Genomic DNA, 22,657 nt, shown 5'->3' with positions numbered 1-22,657 from the left:
CTACTACTGCTTAGAATTACATATGGCGTTTTTCATTGAAAAACACTGGTGGCGTGGATTGGTCTGGTTGTGCACTTTTGAGCAGAAATCGTAATGAAACACAATGTCAGAATGCTGCATTTCTGCTCGAAAGTGCAATACCAGAACAATTCACGCCACCAGTGTTTTTCAATGAAAAACGGTATTAGTTTCAACCGGTATTCGAAGGTCTCCAAAAATAAGTAATTGGAGTAAATTAGGTTTATGGTTGAGAAACACTTGGGTGGAATATATATTATTAACTCTTTTCATTTCGTTTTTCGTATGTTAAATATCATCATATTTTACTATTTTTTATGAATTTTTGAAGGATAAATAATTTATAGTTTAAGGATTACTGAAATCCAAGATGACGGCTTTCGGTTTGTGGATATTTTCGAGACGGGTTTGACAAGTAAATTTTTGAAATAAATATAATATTAATAAGGGGCTATCCATAAAAGACGTCACCCCGCAAGCAAAAGGGGGGTGTTTCACAAAACGTGACCTTTTGTGCCAGGGGGAAGGGAGAGGGTTGTTGGAATGTGACGTCCAATATTTTCAATGAGCGCATTTTTGAAATACCTAATTATATTCCTGCTTTGTCCTATTTTCTAAAAAATCTCCACAATAAACGTTTACATTCTATAGGAAAACGTGTATTTGTTGATGTAAAAGCTTCTTCTTGTAAATTCAGAAATGAATAATGCAGGAAATCATTTCTGTTGTGATCAGCAAAAGTGCACGGAGGGGTGAGTAAATTAGCGATATTAATAAATTTCGCCTAATGTGAGTAAAAAAAGATGCCTTCAAACGGTTTAACTAAAGTTATGAACTGACCATGTTGGCGGAGTATTATCAATAAAACCAGCAAATAACATTAACATATATGTTGTTATTATCAATAATTACAATGATAAGAAAAACAAGTTCAATCATAAAGCATGTCATACAGCTGATTAATTTACCCTGTTTAGCTTGAATATCATACACAGAAGTAACAGCCCGGGTAGAAGTGATTTGCAAACCAATTATTAAAACCAAACATCTCAATGGTAGAAAATAACATTATTTAGTTTGAAATAAGAGTTAAAGTATCAAAAATCATTACAAAGTCTGCATGAGAAAATAGCTACAAAATGGCCCTTAGTACCGTTCTCTCTTCCACGTTCACATTCATTTCACTTACATGTCACTTCACTTGATTTTCCCTATTACCAGTATCACGCATAGTGAAGTGATCACTGTAGTGGAAAAAACTCATTTTTTCAACGAAATGTTGATGGCGTGTTGTTCATAATGACATCAAGTTCATCCAAATAATTACTTTTGTCTTTGAAGCGACTTCCGTACTGAGGACCTAAATTCACTTCACTCGATTTTCACCGTGTAGTGATACCGGTAATAAGGGCCAATATAAAATTCTGCCATTGTAACATCAAAGCAAGAGCAAAACATTTATAGAAGACGAATTTTTCAGTAATTTGATTTTTTAGCTTTGAGAATAGTATATCATTAGAATTTCTCTTATCTTATTCTGATGCAGTATATTCAATTGTATTCCATTTGAAAAAGAAATACTGGATCCACTGTACTTAATCAAATTGGTATGCCTTATCAATAACGAAATAATAAGGGGACGGGTATAGCGTGATGGGTAAGTCGATGCCTTTCACGCCGCCCGCCTGGGTTCGATTCCCAACCCCGCACATAGGGTCAGAAAGTTTTTCTGTCCCGAAGAGGCGAATGACATTAATGTTAAAGTCTCTATAATTGAAACAAAAAAAAAAAAATAATAACGAAATAAGATATAACAACAAATTTTGATGCTAAATAGATTTTGTCTAATCTATCAAGAAGATTCCTTCGATTAAATATTAAGAAAATATAAAGTATTGCTATGACAGCACAGGAACATCAAGACCAGAGCTGCAAATTGTCAGTCATGTCAAATGACCTTGACAGACTGACTAAAATCATCGTCAACTGTAATCGGTACAGTCAAAGTGTCTGTCAAATGAGATACTCGATAGTTCAATGACCAAGCAGAAGTATACTCAGTCGAAGACAGGTGACGCATTTTGTTCTCTCTCTCATTCTCCTATTCCCTGTTGAAGTAAAAAATTCCATGAGAGTAGTAACATGAACATAAATTGATAAAGTTCATTGTTCTTTGTAAAAAGTCATCGGATTTCGGAGTTTATTGGTGTACATGAATTTATTCAATGTTTATGCTGCTTGATTAATATTTAGTCACATCGTAATCAAGCAGTGACAGGAGAAATGAAGATAATATCAATCGCATCGGCAATCAATGAGCGTCTTAGTGAGTATAATATCAAGAGAAGAGTTATGACAGATCGGCTCTCAGACACTCAATATATGGTGATTGGTAAAGACTGGTTGGCAGCAGTCCAGTGACATAAACTTTCCAATCTTCGTCGTGCAAAGTTGCTCGTTGATAGTGACATTTAGCAGCTCTGATCAAGACAAGATATGATGGTAATATTTGTTATTATTTTGATTTTCGTTTACTATTTATTTACTAGTACACTGAAGTCTTTTTATGCGAGTTTACGTACCGCATAAATAAATCCGCATAATAAAACCGCATAACTCTGAAAATTCGCATAAAAAACCCGCATAACTCTGAAAATTCGCATAAAAAACCGCATAACTCTAAAACTTCGCATAAAAACCCGCATAACTCTGAAAAATCGCATAAAAAACCGCATAACTCTGAAAATTCGCATAGAAAAGTCGCATAAAAAACCGTATAAAAAGACCGCATAAAAAGACCTTAGTGTATTCATTTTATTGCGAATGAAACAACGGTTGCGAAATCCAACACGGGATGCATCAAACGAGAATATATGTTGAAACTATGTAAACTCTGTTGATATGGAGTGTTAAAAGAGCATTTCCCAAAGATACAAAATTTACAATGTTCCATGATTTTGGAAAAGTCTCAATGACACGCGTAATCCTTAGTTATAAATTTCTGTAGGATTGCTGTTGTTGCTAATTTTCACACCCCTCAGCGGGGGATCAACGATTTCAGACGTGTCATGTCTTATCTTGATCATATGTGATTTTCCTCCATCAAGATCAAAGCTGATCGAATCATCCAATGATTGAACTTACATGAATCAAGAATCATTTTTGCTCAAAATCACTACCGATTTTGGATGACGGAAGACCCGTACCGATTTTGATCGATGTGATTTAAAGATTACTGATCAGAAGTGATCTTTATTGGAAAAGATCACAAGCGATCTTCTTCGGCAGCGATCTCGATTTGATGAGGTTTTGAACTATATTTTCTCAGCCCAGTATGCTACACTAAGAAAATATTATTCTTTGCTAAAGAAATAATATATCTGTGTACCCCTAGGAGAAATAAAACAGATGATTTAAATGTTTCATGAACTCCAATCAAATACTTTTGTTAAATTATATAACAAATATTAATAAAAAAATTTAGAAGGTTTTGTAGTTTTAGAGATATTTTTTAATCTAATGACAACATGTAATAAATCGATTTTTCCCTCTTATTTGTATGGTTTGTCATACATATTGAGTATGTATTGAGATGAATTTTATTTATTTTGAATGCGTGACATGTAATCATAGGGGGGTGCGGGGTCTTTGTTGCTGTGACAATTTGTGATAAAGGGGGGGGGGGGGGGGTTTGTCAAAAATTGCCAAAAAAGTGTGACGTCTTTAAGGACAGCCTCTAACCATAATTTATATTTAGAATTCCAATATGACCACAAACGATTTGTTGTGAATATTTCTCATTTAAATTAATTTATGAAAGAATTTCATCACTGCATTTTTAATGTCATCGTAAGTTTTTTCTCTCGTGTGTTCTGATTTATATCGTTAGAATTCTGCAAGTGAAGCATTGAAAGTTTGCATGAATTTTATTTATTCTATTCTATTTATTCGGTAGTGTGGAATAGGTACGTCGGTTTTGTTCATATTCACGTCAAACCAATAATGCTCTTACATTATCCGCCCACTTTTTTTCTAACAGTTGAATAATTTTTATAGATAGGTATGCTGTCGAGCTGTTTAACCTATGTAATTTGAATTAATTAAGCAATATGGCTCATTTTGTTATTAACGCAGAAGATTGCAGTCGACGCCGTCCTATACAGTTTTGTAGTTATCTCATCATTTGACCACCATGTCTGCATACAAAATCTTGATAACAGTATCTTTTTTTAAAGTTGAATTCTTTATTGATCAGAGTTCTAATTTTTATGGGTTGCAAAGATCGGGTAAGAAAATTTTATTCAAAAAATGTTGGCATCTAAACATATGAATAAACAACTCAAATGCGATCCTGTCTGTAGAAACTAGCATTGGAGTTTGATGCAAGATTATAATAAGATCTTATTTGAATAATAATTCAGTTGATATACCTGTTTTTAGCTTGTTGAACAAGGATGCGGATGACAAAATTTCAGCTCTACGGCACCTTGCTCTGTTCCTAAATAAGTAACAAACCTTATTGAATGCATATACAGACGATTACTGATCGCGACTAACTAATTACAATGGTATAAATCAGTCTCCGGACCTTGGTTCAAAAATCGGATTCCACAGTGATTACATCGCCTTTCTTTATGAGATATGATATTTGAGTTGCATATTCTAAATTACACAATATCTCTCTTAAGGATCGTAGAATAAGTTGACAAGAAAACAACATGGAAAGGAAATTCAATTTACAATTTTGCTTCCTCTGGGATTCACTCTTCCACCGACTGTTGGCCACCGCATCCGTATGATGTTGCTAATTTCAACACACTACACGAACTCATTCAAATGCTAATATTTATAATCTTAAATACATCACTTTGAAGAATCGTACCAACCGTGGCTCAATCAAGACATGGCCCTGGTTCAAAGATACCGAAGGCGTCATTCAAAGATAAACTAAGACCCCCAGTATCCAAAAAAGACTGAAATTTACCCATTAGTCACCCCATTTGGCATCCGGTGGAATCCCCTAATATGCAAATATTATGAATGAATCGATCCGCCGCTTTGCTCAGTGAAAATTGAATTCGGCGGTACTCTCCGGCACACTTTACATCAATTTCAACACATTTAACCAACCGGTGCCATTGAGCTACTCATAAATGGGCCACAAAAATGATTCTGGATGGCACCATTCTATCAACTTATATCAATTAACCTTTCACATTGGCAAATTACCGCAATCACCTACTGGCGACGATGATGTCGTCTCTGCTGTTTCAATTCAACTCTGCCACGTCACCGCGAGACGGCGCATCTCCGAGTGGATAGTTTGATCAATGAGCTCCGAGGTTCCAAATGCCGTATCGGATCGAATGATGACGATCTTGGAGAAGTAGTTTCATACCAATTAAAATACGGAGCTCAGGTTGTTGGAAGGGTCAACAGTGTGGGTGCAAACAAAATTAAATTATTACTGTGAGTTTATAGTGTATCATCATATAATATTGGCTTGGATAAATTCTGCAAATTGCGAAGAGAACTCCTCGGGGCTAAGTTTTACGAGATATAATTTTCACTAAAACTTTTCCATTGATTATTTCTTTCATTTGAAATTTTCTTTTGTAACATTCCATTGGAACGATAATTCTTGAACTTTGACATGATGTGCATGATATATAACAGTAAAATACACTCGAAGTGTGATTACACTATCAATTTTATGTGTTGATTATTATCATGTCGAGGTAAATTTTTCAGATTTTTTAAAAACTGCGTTGTAAAGAAAGTCGTAGTCCTGCGTCAAATCAACCTTCAAGGGACGATGGGACTCCTACTCAAATTTAGTCTAGTTCCGAGCTCCATAAAACTAAATTTTGCGGGTTTAAGAAAGCTGAGGAGGGATTTTCCGGGATTAGAAAATAATAACTAGGAATTTACTGAGTTTGAATTACTCCAACGGTTAAAGCAATTTGTCCCTTGATGACCGTTTAGATCAGTGGTTCCCAAACTATTTTAGTGGAATGCCCAGTTTCGATACAATAATACCTGCACTACCCATCAAGTACTAAACATTGAAATTTTGTGACATTCAGGTTTTATGCAGTGATTTCTCCCATATGCTACGAGATTAAAAGAAAAAAACAAATCGTTATTTTCATAATATTTGGCTAGAAAAATAGACAGTGACAGAGATATAACAAAATCTCACGTATCATTACCCAGCAGGAGAATAGAATGCGTACACGATTGAGAAGGAAAGGCTTGATTAGTTCAATTGACATAACGATTTCGATTTTTCTAACACTTTGATATTTCACAATTTTGCATTTCATCAATCATTTTCGTGAACACATGGATCAATAAGTCCCGAGACTAACAATGGAAACAAAATTTTTTTTGCAAAGTTTTTTTTTATTCATCAACATAATCACCTTTTAGGGTGATACAATGGTTCCAACGTTTTTCCAATTTTTCAATACCATGTTTATAAAAAATTATCTTTCGCTTCAAAATAAACTTCAGTTTCAGCGATGACCTCCTCATTTGAGCCAAATCTTTTTCCCTGGAGCATTTTTTAAGATCAGCAAAGAGCCAGTAGTCACTGGGGGTAAATCTGGCGAGTATGGGGGGTGGGGAAGCAGATCAGAGCCCAATTCGTTCATTTTAAACTGTTTTCTGAATCATCGACTCGTTGCTGTTTTTGTTCCATCGAAAGCAATCGCGGCACCCACTTGGAAAAAACCTTTTTCATGCTCAATTTTTCATGAAGGATAGTAAATACACTTCCATATGATATCTGTGTCATCTCAGCAATCTCACGGAGCTTCACTTTACAATCTTTCATTATAATTTTTGTCACTTCACTCACATTTTCCGGTGTAACGGCTTCCACAGGTCTACCCGAGCGTTCCGCGTCATTTGTGTCGGTACGACCACGTTTAAACTCGGCGAACCACCGACAAATCGTTGCTTTTGATGGACAAGAGTCCGGATAACATTTTTCAATCCATTGTTTTGCTTGCACGGTGTTTTTACCCATTAAAAAACAATGTTTTATCAAAACACGTAACTCGGTTTGTTCCATTTTTTAAACAAACTACAAAACAACTTTACTCCAACCTCGATAACTCACCTGTTTCTGGTCGGATCGACTTAAAATTTTGACCCGTTTCAAGCAAAGGTTGGTACTCTAGAAAGACGTGGTTACTGGTTTACTACGAGCGCCATCTCTGCTTTAGTCTCGGGACTTATTAATCCATGTGTTATATTTTTTCGAGGAGTGATGCAAAAAAAGTGAAGCGATATTTTACTGCAATTTCGACAAAGAGAGCTTTTCCCAAAATACTCCGTTTTGCCATTCTCTATAGAAAGGTGGAAAAACCGACTTTCGAACGGAGCCTCGAAGACCCATAGTGTTATATACCATTCGACTCAGTTCGACGAGATCGGAAAATGGCTGTGTGTGCACTTTTCGAAGATATTTTTACCGCTCAATTTTCTCAGAGATGGCTGAACCGATTTTAACAAACTTAGGCTCGTTTGAAAGCTACTGTCGGGCCATTGATGAAGTTCAAAGATCAAATGACTGTGACTTGCTTGCTTAAGATAGAATTGAAACAAAGTCAATTACCTGTATTTCAGTTATTTATTATTGAATTCAAGATCTTTTTTATACAAATGTAACGTTTTCTTCATACTTTTCAGAAATAATACGGATAAAATTATTCGTCAGGGTTTCGAAGGAATTCTCGAATTTTTCCTGTAACACGTTTTAGCTACCTTATTCCACAAGGTCGCCATCTGATTGATGTCTTTGACAACCTTTCCCTTTGCCTTGAGTCTCCTCTTCATGATTGCCCAGTATTTCTCAATAGGGCGGAACTGGGGGAAGTTGGGTGGGTTAAGGTTTTTCGGAACAAACTGGACCTCTTTCTCTGCATACCATTCTTGAACGACTTTGCTGTAATGACAGCTTGCCAAATCTGGCCAAAACATTACGGGATGGTCGTGGGATCGAATGAACGGAAAAATTCGTTTTTGGAGAAACTCCTTTTGGTATAGTTCCGATGTCATTGTCATATTTGTAACAAAAACGTTCGTTTTTTTGCCACAGCTGCAAATGCCCTGCCAAATCATGAATTTTCTTGCAAATTTGTCGGAAAAAAACAAATTTAAATTTGGCTGGAACATCCCCCCGAGCCGATGTCAAGTAAAATTTTTTACCTGGGATTTACCCGAAGTCAGCCTTGACATAGGTTTCATCGTCCATCAGAAGACACCCGTCGAACTTGGTCAGCACCTGGTCATATAGTTTCCGAGGACGAATTTCGACCACACTATTCCTTCCCGGAGTTCTCCTCACGGTACTATGGGTAGCACCGAATTTTCCTGCCAAATCACGGTCCGACAGATTACGATTCCTCTTAATCGTCTTCAAATCTTACCACGCAGTTTCCGGTCGACAGTTCCACTCCGACAATTGGCTTGAGGCTTCCGAATCTGGGCAATTTCAACTGTTTAGCTAGCCTAGATGCAGACCACAATGGATTTTACAAATAACTGTGCACAATTTTTTCCCTTCTTTCGGCTTCCATGTTGATTGTTTACAAAGTACAGTCGATTTGCGGAATGTCAAAAATCATACGTGAAGCTGACAAAATTCCCGACACGTGGACGCCAATAACTTCCAAATCCGTCCACCAGGAGCGCCACAATATGAGCAAAAGTTTGTTCCAATTCTAAATGAAGCAAGCTTTATATATAAGGGTGTCAATATTTTGAGATCACCTCTAATTTCGTAAAGCGCTAGTGCTCAAAAGTTTAAGCACCTCGAAAAATGTCCTCATGCAAAATTTGAGCTAAATCGGATATGCGTGTGGGGTGCTGCCCGGCGGTAAAGGTTTGAAAATTTTCGATCTTGAAAAAGCACCATAGTACATGGGGAGTACATGAAATTTGCAAAATCAAATTTTTTTTCGATGCCAAAAGTCTCAAAATTGCATGAAACGTCGAGATTTAGTGTCATCTCAAAAACATTTTATTTTAAATCAACTTTCTGGGACTTCTGGGAAGTTTTGATATTTTTTCAAAGTCCCAAAAAGTCGATTTTTTCAAAAAATTTTTTGTTCAAGATGACACTAAATCTCGATGTTTCATGCAATTCTAAGCCTTTTGGCATCAAATTTTTTTTGATGTTTCAAGATCTATGAAAATTTCACTAAGTGGACTAAGAAGAGTTTTTTTAGATTAGCATCACTCTTCTCAAAGTCAAAAATCAAAACCAAAAATGAGCCCAAATTAGTGTCAGAAATTATTTTATAAAAAAATCATGAGACTATTTTGAAGAAAGAGAAAGGCATTATCACATCACTAGGTGGATCAAGGGGCGGGTAGGGTCTAACACTTTTGAAAAATCATGTATTTTTTTCTATTTTCTGATAGTAAAACATTTCAAGAATATTCTCTGAAATTTTGAAGCCTCTCGGAACAAAACTCAGCAAGTTATCTTTGCCGATTTCATACTACGAAGAAATAAGAGCTGCGTACACAGGCCAAGATTTCTGCTTCGATTGACTTAAAAACTTGACAAAACATTCTCGAAATGTTTCATTATAACAAAATACAAAAGAAAAAAGATAGCTTTTTGAAGATGTTAGAGCCTACGTGCTCCCATGAATAATAAATTGTTTCCTTCGATTTTAAAGACAATAAACTTTAAACGCGTTTTTCTCGAAAGCAGATTTTGAAAGCCCCGGGTTGGCGGTTGAATGCATAGGGCACTGGACTTACAAACCAGTTGTCGTATGTTCGAGCCCCGACCTGGAAGGATTCGTAGTGTCAGTAGGATTGTAGCACCAGCCATGCAATGGTTCTGTACACTCTGAATCGGCTGCGAAGTCTGTTAAAACAGAAGGTCAAATTCCACTACAGGAATGTAATACCAAGGCTTTGCTTTGGATTTAGGTTTTGAAAGTCCGTGTCCATCGTCATTCAAAAACTATTGCATCAATTTTTTTCAACTTTTACACACACTTTCTACATATAAAAAACCAGACCCTAACGTTTTCCTTTTCGTTGTTTGTTACTTTGGGGAAGTTTAACAGCTACAAAATGGCGAATTTTTTCGTAAGAAATCGTAGCTTTCACTTTCAACAACCACCAAATATTAAAAAAAATAAAAAATCAAACAGAAACGTTGGGGTCTAGAAAAACTTCTGCTCTAACTATGCTGCTTTGATTTGTTCACGTCAGATTAGTCTGCGCTGAGATACAGTGGACACCGCAAATCAAAATTTTTAAATAGCGTCCTTAAAAATGCCTCTTCACCGACCTATTTTTAAATATTTTTCCACGAAAAAATTACAAAATGATGTTCGAATGATCCTTATTATTATTCTTTTAATTTTATTATTATTATAATATTTGATTTTATTTTGTTGAACGATAGTTCTGAAAAAAATCGCAAAAATGATGATTTTTTTTTATCTTTTAGACCCTACCCCCCCTTAAGAAGGGTTTTTTTTAATTCATTTCATGGTTATTTTTCATACTGGTAAAACATTTAAAAAGAAATACTTACTGTAATATAAATTATCTTGGTTACCACATTGCTACGATTTAAAAACTTCTCGAATAAAATCGTTTATTTGTTTCACAAAAATATCTAAATTCATTCGTTTCACGGAAAATGGTTGTAAATAACGAAACATTCTAAATAATTTACATCCAGGCACTAAACTATATCAGTACCTGAATTCTGATGCTTAACTTGACGGTTTCAAAATGTGACGCACAGATGGCGGAACAATCGATTAATTCCAGGTACTACGAGACACCCAAGTCAGTACAGTGAATAAAGTCGTAGTCCCACGTCAAAACAACCTTCAAGGGACGAAACAAAAAAAACTCTCTCTCTAAATGTGTTCTAATCCGGAGTTTTAACAAGCAAATCGGTATCAGAAAAGGTTTACTTGTAGTGTACTGAGTTAATTATGGTCGTTCGTCGGGTATGTGTTTCTTTATTTCGAATCACATGTTCAATCAAGTAAGGGCGCCAAATGAACAGCATACAGGTTTCCATTTTCCGATATATGAATTTGGGCTCGATGCCGTCAAGTCAAATTATAGATCGACTAGAAGAAAAGAAAGTGATTAAAGTTTTTTATGATTCGTTGTTTTCCTAAAACTCCAGAAATGTGAAATGAGGATGTTTTCTGTTTCTCTCGTCCTAAATTTTTCATAAGCATTTCCCATGCTATACCTTTGAATGATTCTTTGGACGAGATTTTGTGTAAATTTTTCTCGAAATGACCTCAAAATTTCGTCAATTGTTTCAAATTGCACATTCGGTTATTTATTTGAGTACAAACGTCTAGAATTGGCCCAAACACGATATAAATTATATAAACCCAGAGTAATTCGAAATATCAAACTATTTGCATTTGAGTGTCTAAGAACAGTTTCGTCCAATGTACTCGAACCATCCCGTTTGCCTCCTGTTATAAAATTACATCGATGCACGGGTAAAAATCCATTGATGGTACCATGATTAAAATCATGAAATCATGAATCATGTCTATCATGAATAATCAGTGATGGTTTCATGAGCAAAATGATTGATATCATGAATAATAACATTTCTATCATGAAAATTATTTTGTTCATGAAATTTCATGAGAAGGCAGGGTTCATGATTTCATGATTAAAAAGTCATGGTACCGGTAATAAATTTTTATCCGTGTGGAGCCGAGATTTGGGAACTCATCGACATGTTCTACCTATACGAACGATTCACTCTCTTGCTCATAAACTGTCAAACTGATTTTGGTTGTATTTTGCTTGGGTCATTTGGGACCTTCAAGCAACCCGTGGACAATTTGACAGCTCCCATACATCGAGAATATAAGTCTGGTTCCACAATGGCGTCGTAAATAAAATAACATTTGGAAATAACGTATCTGTTTTTCGACAATCTGCGGTTTAAATTTTTATATTTAAATAAGTAAAATAAATTTTGCTAGCATTTGACATTTATAAAATAATTATGACATTTATAAAATAATTATGATGATAAGTTACTATGGTTTAGTATAAGTGTAATTTTTCTCTTTTCATCAATAGAAGGTTTAAAAGTAGTTCATCACATTTCGACGAACAATGAACGTGAACTAAGGTATTCTACTGAATCTTGAATAATGAAGTACTGGTTTCTCTTGTAATCTTTTTGTTTCGTGATTCATTGCACCCGTATTGTTAAGGTACACTAGCGCCGTCCTGAATTCAGTGGAACACATATGAAACAGGCTCATTTCTGTCAGGTTGTGTATGGGTTGCCTTCAAGAGCAATAAAAAACTGCGTGTACTGAAGTGTACGTGTTTTAGGAACCTATAAAAAATCACAAACAGTAACACAAGACTGCCAGCAGAAACTTTTCACATTAAAATTAGAGAGGACGAAAATGTAACAAACATACAACGTGACTCTATAACCTTCAGATCAGCATACAACTCTATTATTATTATTATTATTATTGTGTGTGTGTGTGTCAAATAATCTCACTAGGTATTCTCGGAGATGCCTAAACCGATTTTGACAAACTCAGATTCAAATGAAAGGCCTCATGGTCCCATACAAAATTCCTGAATTTCACTCTGATCCGACTTCCGGTTCCGGAGATATAGGGTAAAGTGTGTTCAATATTGTACACCGTCACTTAAACCGGCGAAACAAAACACGTAAAACATTTTCTAAACTGGTTTCAAAACTACACAAATCGATAGTCATTATCAGTAGGCAACTAAACAAACCGATTTCGGCTATCCTGGTTCCCGGTATCCGGTTCCGGAAGCACCGGAAATAGTGGTCATTTATACCAAAATTAATCTAACTCACTTTTCTTAGCGATGCACAGTGATTCGAATCAATAAAAACGTGGACATAAATTAGTAGCTGCCAAACTGTTCTTTTAATGCATATAGTTGCTTTTAAGAAATTATTTACAAATATATACCGCGTAATTTGATTCTATCCCTAATTGTTCATGGCCTACTCTGACAAAAAATTTAACCATAACTTTTTTTCTGAAGAGATAGAATTTTTTTTTCGACAAACTTTTAGAACTATTAAAAATAATTTACTTTGTCAAATATACCAAAGGTGTAGGTCGCACCGTTTCGGATATACAAAGCCCCTTCGGATATACCCCCTTAAAATCAATTTTTTATTCATAACTTGTTTCAAGTTATTTTTTTATGCATACTTTGTTTGGAATAATTGAAGAAAATAAAAAATCCCATATTTTTGTTGAAGGTAGTGTATAGGTTTGTTGTTTCCTGGCAAAGTTATACAACATTTTACCTATTTTTTACCTATGATAAAATCTTACACCGAAGCGAAATATGCAACTTTATGCAGCTGATTTTTACAAAATTTATAGGAAAGATATGCCCAATACTATAAAAAAAATTCCAAGTGGAACTCGATGGAACTTTTTTTTAGGCCATTCCAAAGTTAGTTTTAGTTATTGAATTATGACAACCCCCTTAAAACTAGTTTTCCAATCATAACCTTTTTCAAGTTATTTTTTACATATTCTGTTTGGAATAATTGTAGAAAATATAAAATTCCATAATTTTGTAGAAGGTAATGCATAGGTTTATTCTTTTCTGAACAAGTTATACATCATTTAACCTATTTTTACCTAGGGAACTTTGTACCGAAGCGATATATGCAACTTAATACTATGTTCACACTATGAGTTAAAACATGTTATAACTCCGATTTCATGTTTTGAGCGAAATAACATGTTTTACTTTTGCGTTATTTCATATTCATAAACGTCACATTAAAACATGTTTTCCCGAAATAACATGATATAATTGTCAGTAAAGCACAACCCTGCTAGCATTTTCCTTCACTTTTCGAATATGTCAATTGACAAGTTGTTCAACAACAGCAGTTTTTCATCAAAGTAGCCATGTAATCATAATAAAACAAAACTGAAAACTGGTACCAACGTTGCCAGGTATACAGATTTCTCGGTATTTATACAGATTTTTGACCTCTATATCACAATACAGATATGTTCTCCCAAAATACCGATAATTCACGGATCACACAGATAAGTACCGATTTTGATTTTTAGCTTGAATAGACATGAGAAAAGGTCGTGGGACCTTTTTTCGCTCACCTTTTCTACTACTTATGTAGAAGAGATATTGATACCGATATGATACAGACATATTTTTGGGCCGACTACATATTTTAGGAAAAATGACCTGGCAACGCAGATAGGTACAACCATTTTTCTTAGTGTGAACAGTGCGGTTTTAACTTTATATTACTATCGTTAAAGCATGTTATTTTCGGCCAGTGTGAACATAGTATAATGCAGAAAACTTGTACAATACTTTTACGAATTTATATTCCTAATCCAATCTATTTTATAATAAGAATATCCTGAGTACTATTCGTGTGACTCATTTTCACTATGGCCGTGCTGAAACCATGCATGATTAAGAAACGGAGGGTGTCACGCGTCTGCTATTTCTGTAACTCACTTTTGCCGTGAGCGTAGAGATGGGCACTTCGTTCCTGAGCTATTCCAGTGATTCGAATCTTTAAAAAGAGCTGATAGCTCACAGCTCTTTTTGAAAGAACCGCAGCTCACCAGTTCACCGCACTGGTAAGCAGGGATGCCGGGTTCACAGATTAATCTGTGTTCCACAGACTTTCAACCTTTTGCACAGATTTGATAAATGGCACAGATTTTCACAAATTTCTGAAAATGGTCACAGATTTACACAGATTCTGAAATCGATCACAGATTTTTGAAATTGATCACAGTTTAGCACCAAAAATTACAGAGCGTTAGGAAATAGTGAGACCTTTTTTTTGCTTACCAAAATGATTCTGATTGATTATTATGGGAACGGGAAAACGTGCACAGATTTTGCACATACATGTTTTTGGCTTGATTACAGATATTTTAAAAAATGACCTCGTATCCCTGCTGGTAAGGTGGAAATAAGCTACAAGCTGAACGGATTTTCGGCTCTTGAAGAGCGAGTTACAAATGAGAAGAAATGTGTGCATGCGCTTTTGTTCGTTTTTCCAAATGTGTATTTATCCTTCTTTAACAGATTGAACGAGCCATTATCAATAAGAAATCTTACCTCTCACTCAGTAGGCTAAGGTACATTCAGGGTGACATAATAATAATTCGCTGACAAGTTAGTTCGCATAGCATTGTTTTTTATGCATCAATGATTTCGATCATGCATATGAAAGAAAAACGGCACAAAAAAATGGCACTCAAAACAAACGTTCAGTTCAATTTAAAATAGCTGATGAGCTGATACATTGAATCGATTCCCTTTAGTGAGCTAATCGGTTCGGAGCTGCTCACCGGTATGAGCTGCTTCGCACATCTCTAAGTGAGCGTAGCACGATCAATATATCATCTTAAAAAACGTGTTGCTTCGCGATAACACAATTTATTTACACGTTTAAAAATGAAATCTCTTCGTAAAGGTTTGTACTTTTGCAATACTTTTTAATATTTTGATTGAAAAACATTTTTCCATTTTTTTCAATATGTGTTGAACTTTTGATAATTTTTCGGATTTTCAATATTTTAAACTAATACTATGTTCACACTTGCAGAAAATAACATGTTTTAACGATAGTAATATAAAGTTAAAACCGCACTGTTCACACTAAGATTTTATTATACGCATGACATATTACTTGAGTATTGAGTTTGTTTATAAACAAACTGCAAAAATGCCTACGTCGCAGGTAGGAAAGAAAAAAGTATTTTGACAAAATCCGAAAAATAAGAAATAAGCCAGGTACTTCTCCTAGCTACGAAGGATATTATCGTTTCACGCTTATTGCCAACGTCCCGAATATTTTTGAGTCATTTTTTAATTCAAAAACAAAAGCGGTTATACCAGTCTGCGTTGCCAGGTTGTTTTTTCCGAAAATCTGTATTCAGCGCAAAAATCTATCTGTATCATATCGGTATCAGAGTCTCTTCTACATAAGTAGTAGAAAATGTCACCAAGAGGTGAGCAAAAAAAGGTCCCACGACAACCTTTTCTCATGTCTATTCAAGCTAAAAACCAAAATCGGTACTTATCTGTATGATTCGTGAGTTATCGGTATTTCGGGAGTACATATCTGTTTTGCGGTATAGACGGCAAAAATTTGTATAAATACCGAGAAATCGGTCTTCCGGTCCCATACGGAATTCCTGAATTTCATCCGGATTCGACTTCCAGAAGTTATAGGGTAAAGTGTGTTGAATATTGTACACCGTCACTTAAACTGGCGAAGAAAAAACCGTAAAAAATGTTGTAAACTGGACTCAAAACCGTCAATCTTTGGGTCAAATGAAAGGTCTTATGGTCCTACCAAAAATTACTGCATATTTTCGGATACAACAAACATTTAAATCGTCATTTAGAGTGCGATGGCAAAATTGTAAAAAAAAAATCAAAATTTGAATAAAAACTAGTAGAGTTTGTACGTCATGTTAGTTGGTGGCCGTACGAACCGACTTTGATTATACCGGTTCGCGGGTTCCGGTGCAATCCCTTAGTTTCTTTCAAAAATCGAAGAAAAAATTTTTGAATAGAATACCACAATATTATACATTAGAAAGGCATCATTACACCACTAGGTAGATAAAAACAACTTTTTGTCGTGAATACGACTTACTTTACTATGGGGCGCCTTTTCAAAATTTACCCCCTGAGATAGTGATAAGTTTTTGATCGTAAATATCTCTTGTTGTATACAACGTATCAACATAATTTTTGCTGCATGCCTTCGGAAATATGATCACAATTTTGTGATAACATTTTCAGTTGTGTGACATAATCTCAAATAATTCAAAATTAAACTTTTCTGAAATGTTTGGTATCAGCGAGTATAAAAGAGGAAAACCCATGACGCTAGTTTCATATATAAACTTTATTCGAAACTTGCTTTCAATACTTGCTAATTATTTTTCGCCAGTAAGAGCGTGAATTCCAGACCTGATTAACTTTCAGAGTCCTGGAACGGACCATGAGCGTCCAAATGCCATTGGAGATGTGTGCCGAAAAATCCCCTGTATCAAGTATTGGCGACAGGTTTCAAAATTGCATTCTCAATTTAACTAGCCCAGGCTCGTTCTGATGTTCGGATATCCAGTCGATTTTGATTCACCGAAATATTTACTGTACTGTATTAAATATATAATGACCATTTCGCAAGCCCTGTCCACGTGTTTGACATGTCATTCCAATTACTTTCGGAACTCATTAAAAAGCACGGGTCACGTCACATGTCGCGCTAGCCGTTGGCACAGTTTAGACCGGTTCTCGCTGATCAAAGGAAATTTTAAATCCGCATCAGCTAGCCCGTTTCGTGAAATTAATTTCGCGTTTCATTTTTCACCCCCAGGAAACAATGCGCCGTGGCACGGTGCTGGTGGATGTCGGTGAACTGGAAGGTTCCATCAAGTTCGGCTGGATCAAAGGCGTCCTGATGCGATGCCTGCTGAACATCTGGGGCGTGATGCTGTTCCTGCGGCTTAGCTGGGTTGTCGGACAGGCCGGTATAGTGCAGGGTGTCTTGCTGATTCTGATTACCACCGTTGTAACGACGATTACGGCCCTGTCGATGTCGGCCATCAGCACCAACGGTGTAATCAAGGGTGGCGGCACCTACTACATGATATCCCGCTCGCTGGGGCCCGAGTTTGGCGGTTCGATCGGATTGATCTTTTCGCTGGCCAATGCCGTGGCTTGTGCTATGTACGTGGTGGGTTTCTGCGAATCGATAACCGATCTGCTGGCCTCGTTCGGGGTGCAGATTATCGACGGAGATGTTCAGGATATTCGGATCATTGGCTGTATCACCATTGTTATACTGCTCGGGATCGTGGTCATCGGAATGGAATGGGAAGCCAAAGCACAGGTTGTGCTTCTCATCATACTGCTGGTGGCCATTGTGGATTTCCTGATCGGAACGCTAATCGGACCGAAGTCGGATTTGGATATGGCGAGAGGTTTTGTTGGTTACAATGGTAAGATAAATCAATTTTTTCAACTACAATAATACTTAGACAGCAATTTACTTCTAGCAACTGTATTCGTTGAAAATCTAAACTCGGATTATCGGCCAGTGAAGAATGTCAATCACGATTTTTTCTCGGTGTTTGCCATCTTCTTCCCGGCAGCTACGGGAATTTTGGCCGGTGCCAACATTAGCGGGGATCTCAAGGATCCATCGAAAGCCATTCCGAAGGGTACGATCTTGGCCATCGTATCAACCTCCCTGTCCTACGTTGCAATGGCCATAATGGCTGGTGCTACCGTGGTCCGTGATGCCACAGGAAACGTAACAGACCTAGCCAACGACTCGTGGGCTTTCGCCGACTGTGCACCGGAGGAGTGTCATTTTGGACTGCACAATTCATTCCAGGTAATGGAACTGGTATCGGCTTATGGTCCGATCATATATGCGGGATGTTTCGCTGCGACCCTGTCGTCGGCATTGGCCAGTTTGGTGTCCGCACCGAAAGTATTTCAAGCCCTGTGCAAAGACAAACTCTATCCCAAGATTGGATGGTTCGGAAAAGGATTCGGAAAAAATAACGAACCGGTTCGAGGATATTTTTTGACGTTTATTATTTCGGTGGCCGTCATTCTGATTGGAGAGCTTAATCTGATTGCACCGCTCATTTCTAATTTCTTTTTGGCGGCTTATTGTTTGGTGAACTTCAGCACATTCCACGCCAGTTTAGCGAAGCCTGTCGGCTGGAGACCTACATTCAGGGTACAGACTGTTTAACTTTTTAAGTTTTTTTTGGCTGTGATTAAAACTGCTTTCATCCCTGTTTTAGTTCTACAACATGTGGCTCAGCTTGATCGGTGCTATACTTTGCATAGCCGTAATGTTCCTGATATCGTGGCCAACGGCCCTGATAACATTCGCCGTCGTTTTGGCACTGTACCTGTTTGTATCGTACCGCAAACCGGACGTCAACTGGGGATCTACGACACAGGCGCAAACGTACAAAAATGCACTCATGTCGGTTCAGCAACTCAACAACGTGGAAGACCACGTCAAAAACTACCGTCCACAGATTCTAGTCATGTCTGGTCACCCGAGCACCCGACCATTGCTGGTGAACTTCGCTAATCTGCTGACCAAAAACCTATCGCTGATGATTTGTGGGCACGTCAATAAAATCCAAACGTCTCAAAAGTACCGAAACTATCTCCAGCGAAAAGCCACGGACTGGTTCCGACGGCAGAAGGTGAAGGGCTTCTATGCCTACCTGGATGACAATGACTTCGAAACGGGGGCACGAGCTGCGATGCAGGCCAGTGGAATGGGAAAACTACGTCCCAATGTCCTGCTGCTGGGCTACAAAAACGACTGGAGCAAGTGCGACTCGGTGGAGCTGGAACAGTACTTCAACGTGGTGCACAAAGCACTGGATATGTACTTATCCGTGGCGATTCTGAGGGTAGCCAAGGGTTTGGATTATTCACAGGTGCTTGGGGAGGAAACCACCGTCAAACGTGTTGCCGAAGCACCGCGATCGCTTGTCCACAACGACAGCACCAACGATTTGGACCTGCAGAACAAAACTAGTTCCCTGCACGGAAGCTGTGATTCGCTGAGTCGAAATCTATCCCAAGGTAAGGCGTTCGCCGGTTTTTTTTGTTCTATCATAATCCCATCTGTTGTACATATCTCATTTAATTAACTTTTTTGACTTCCTAGCAGAATGATAATCAAAAATTAGGAGATGCATGCTCATTGCCTGTTTAAAACAAATTTTGCTATAAGTACGACTTCACAAGAAATGCATGACAGGGAATGCAAAGCAACGAGAATAATGAATATTGCAAAATGCACAATCTGCAAAAAATTCATTTTTGAAAGCTCTATGATGATTTTCTTACCACCCCGAATTTTCAATGATTTTCAATGATTTTCTTACCACCCCGAATTTATTTTTATTGATGCATTAGCTTGACACAGATCAAGATGCGAGCCGACTTACATTCTTTTGTAAGGGAAGAAACGTTCTTATCACTCAATAAATTGTGTGACGGGTATAGTGTGATGGGTAAGTTGATGCCTTCCACGCAGCCTGCCTGAGTTCGATTCCCAACCCCGTACATAGCATGAGAAAGTTTTTCTGGACCGAAAAGGCGAATGATCTTAAGGTTGAAACCTCTGTAATCGAAACAAAAAAAAATTATGTGACTGACACATAGATAGCACTTTCATTGTGAAATCCATATGACGTTTATGACGTACCAGCTTTCAAAAGACTATGTGTGAAATTTCATGACATTTTAATATACCATTAAGGGCTGAGGACAGTACCGTAAAGTGGTAGGTTTTTTGCTATTTTCCCGTTTCAAATTAAATTTTCTTGGAAACGGTGCAGAATATAGAAAACCCCACCTGACAATGTCTTCGAAATTTAGTTGAGAATATTCTATAAAAATTTCAGAATGATTCATCGAGTTTAGCGGTCGTGTTGTATTTTTTTGTGACTGAAGAACTGCTGAAAATTGGGACGCTCGGAAATGCATACCTCTACTTGTTCATCGAATATCTCGACTTTGAAGGCTTGTATCATAAATCTACCATGACAAAGTCTAGATAATTTAGTTTAGATGCGATTAGTACATAAAAACATATATGTTATCGCGATAAAAATGAGGTCAGTTTCAATGCATCCGCTATTTTTTTCGCTTTGGTTTCCTGATAGCATTCTGAAAAAGGAGAGAGAAATAAAATTGGCTCGACAAGGCTGCAAACACACGGACATTCAATCTTTGTGAAAGTTGAATATTTTTTCATTGTTCATTGGAATCCATGTAATGTCCAACCCATACGATAGATAAATGTGATAAAACGTCTCATTAAAATAATAAAATGTATGCTGGCAACCCGGTACAGTTTGCTCATATACGAGAGAGTACAAGAGAAATACGATGCGCAGAGGGAATTGAGCGAGCCACGTGGTCGATTTAAACCTCTGTCCTCAGACCTTAAAGAAAGTGTCAACCATTTAAGCGCAGCTACTTTTGCCATTTTCAAAACAATGCACAGTGAGAAAAAAAACAGGAAACCCGCAAAGCAATCGAGAACCATGGAAAAAGGCAACGAACAAGAGTGTTTCTTATGTAAAAAAAAGAAGAAAAAAATTCAATAGAATGATTTTTAATGGCCGCACTAATCGCCATCCGGCTCGTTTTACCCCAAATGCCCAGCAGTTTTAGGGTTTTCTGTAGTATTTGTTCTGAAACTTGAAAATAAATCAAGTGCGGTCTACTGAAATAGCTTGATTTTATGTAAAAATGTCTGGAGATTCGAAAGAAAGAGCGTACACTGGCCGCACGAAACGTTTTGGTGGCTATTTTACCCCATTTCCTCAATTTCGTGATATCTTGTTGTAAATCGTCCTCAAATCTCGGTAAAATAGTCATCAAAACGTTTCGTGCGGCCAGTATAAGTTCTGGTAATCGATTCTACAGATTTTTTTTACATAAGATAAGCAAGATTTAGTAAACTTTCAATAAGTTTTACCATGATTTAAGACCGATTTACAATAAAATGCCATAAAATGGAGGAAATGGGGTAAAAAAGTCATCAAAACGTTTCGTGCGGCCAGTGTAATTTTTTGCCACTCGATTCTTCAGACTTTTTTACATAAGATAAGTTAGATTTAGCAAACTTGCAAGAAGTTTTACCAAGATTTAAGGAAGATGAAATGGAGGAGTTGGGGTAAAATAGCCACCAAAACGTTTCGTGCGGCCAGCGAGGGTTCTTCTAATCGATTCTCCAGACTTTTAACCTTTTTTTTATATATATATAAAAAATAGGTATAGACTTCGCTCAAACTTTAGAAAATTTCTCCGAGGCCCGGAGGGCCGAGTGTCATATACCAATCGATTCAGGTCAACGAACTGAGCAAATGTCCGTGTGTGTGTGTGTGTGTGTGTGTGTGTATGTGTGTGTGCCTGTATGTTTGTTGTCAACTAAGAGGTCGATATCTCAGAGATGGCTGGACCGATTTTGATCAAACTAGTCGCACAAACTAGTCGCAAATGAAAGGTTTCCCCGTCACCCAGAACGCTATTGAATGGTTTTGAGATCAGATGTTTACTTTTTGAGTTATACGAAGTTTTATGTCAAAATTTTCAGTTTTTTGACAGTATCTGTCACATTTGACCTTGAAAACAGAATATGTTTCCAGACTTAGATTTCGCACGGTAATAGCTATCCAACAAGCCACAGATTGGTAAAATCCGTCCGTTTTTAACGGAGATATCGATATTTTTGTGTAAGCGACTTTTCCCCCTATTGCATCAGTAGGAATTTTGAGCGCTGTCTGGCAAAGAAATGCTTGGGAGCAACGTAAAAGACGATTTTTTATACTGTTACATACAATTGTTTCTAAGTACCAAAAAGACTGTGTACAGCCTCCTTTTTCATGACATTTTACGAGCCTCGGACCGGTTTTAGCACAGTTCGTTTTTGGCAACATAATTGTTCGAATATGACATATGTGAACCAAATGAGCATTTTCCAGTTAAAAGCAATTCCATAATTATATTGATT

The 22,657-nt window shown here is 36.9% G+C and overlaps 1 protein-coding gene across 6 annotated transcripts in view; it reads left to right on the top strand.

Moving 5' to 3' along the window:
* Window positions 1-22,657, top strand: part of LOC131432352 (bumetanide-sensitive sodium-(potassium)-chloride cotransporter) — a 251,080-nt gene that overhangs the window by 208,315 nt on the left and 20,108 nt on the right. For all 6 annotated transcript variants that reach the window (XM_058598569.1, XM_058598571.1, XM_058598572.1 and 3 more), the window contains 3 exons: window positions 17,465-18,089; window positions 18,147-18,841; window positions 18,909-19,713. In XM_058598569.1, coding sequence (XP_058454552.1) covers window positions 17,465-18,089; window positions 18,147-18,841; window positions 18,909-19,713 — 2,125 coding nt within the window. The remainder of the gene's footprint in view (window positions 1-17,464; window positions 18,090-18,146; window positions 18,842-18,908; window positions 19,714-22,657) is intronic.

The sequence above is a fragment of the Malaya genurostris genome, chromosome 2 (assembly GCF_030247185.1).
Source record: "Malaya genurostris strain Urasoe2022 chromosome 2, Malgen_1.1, whole genome shotgun sequence".
Taxonomy (NCBI): domain Eukaryota; kingdom Metazoa; phylum Arthropoda; class Insecta; order Diptera; family Culicidae; genus Malaya; species Malaya genurostris.
Note: the sequence above shows the minus strand (reverse complement) of the source record. Positions and strands in the feature narration are given on the sequence as shown.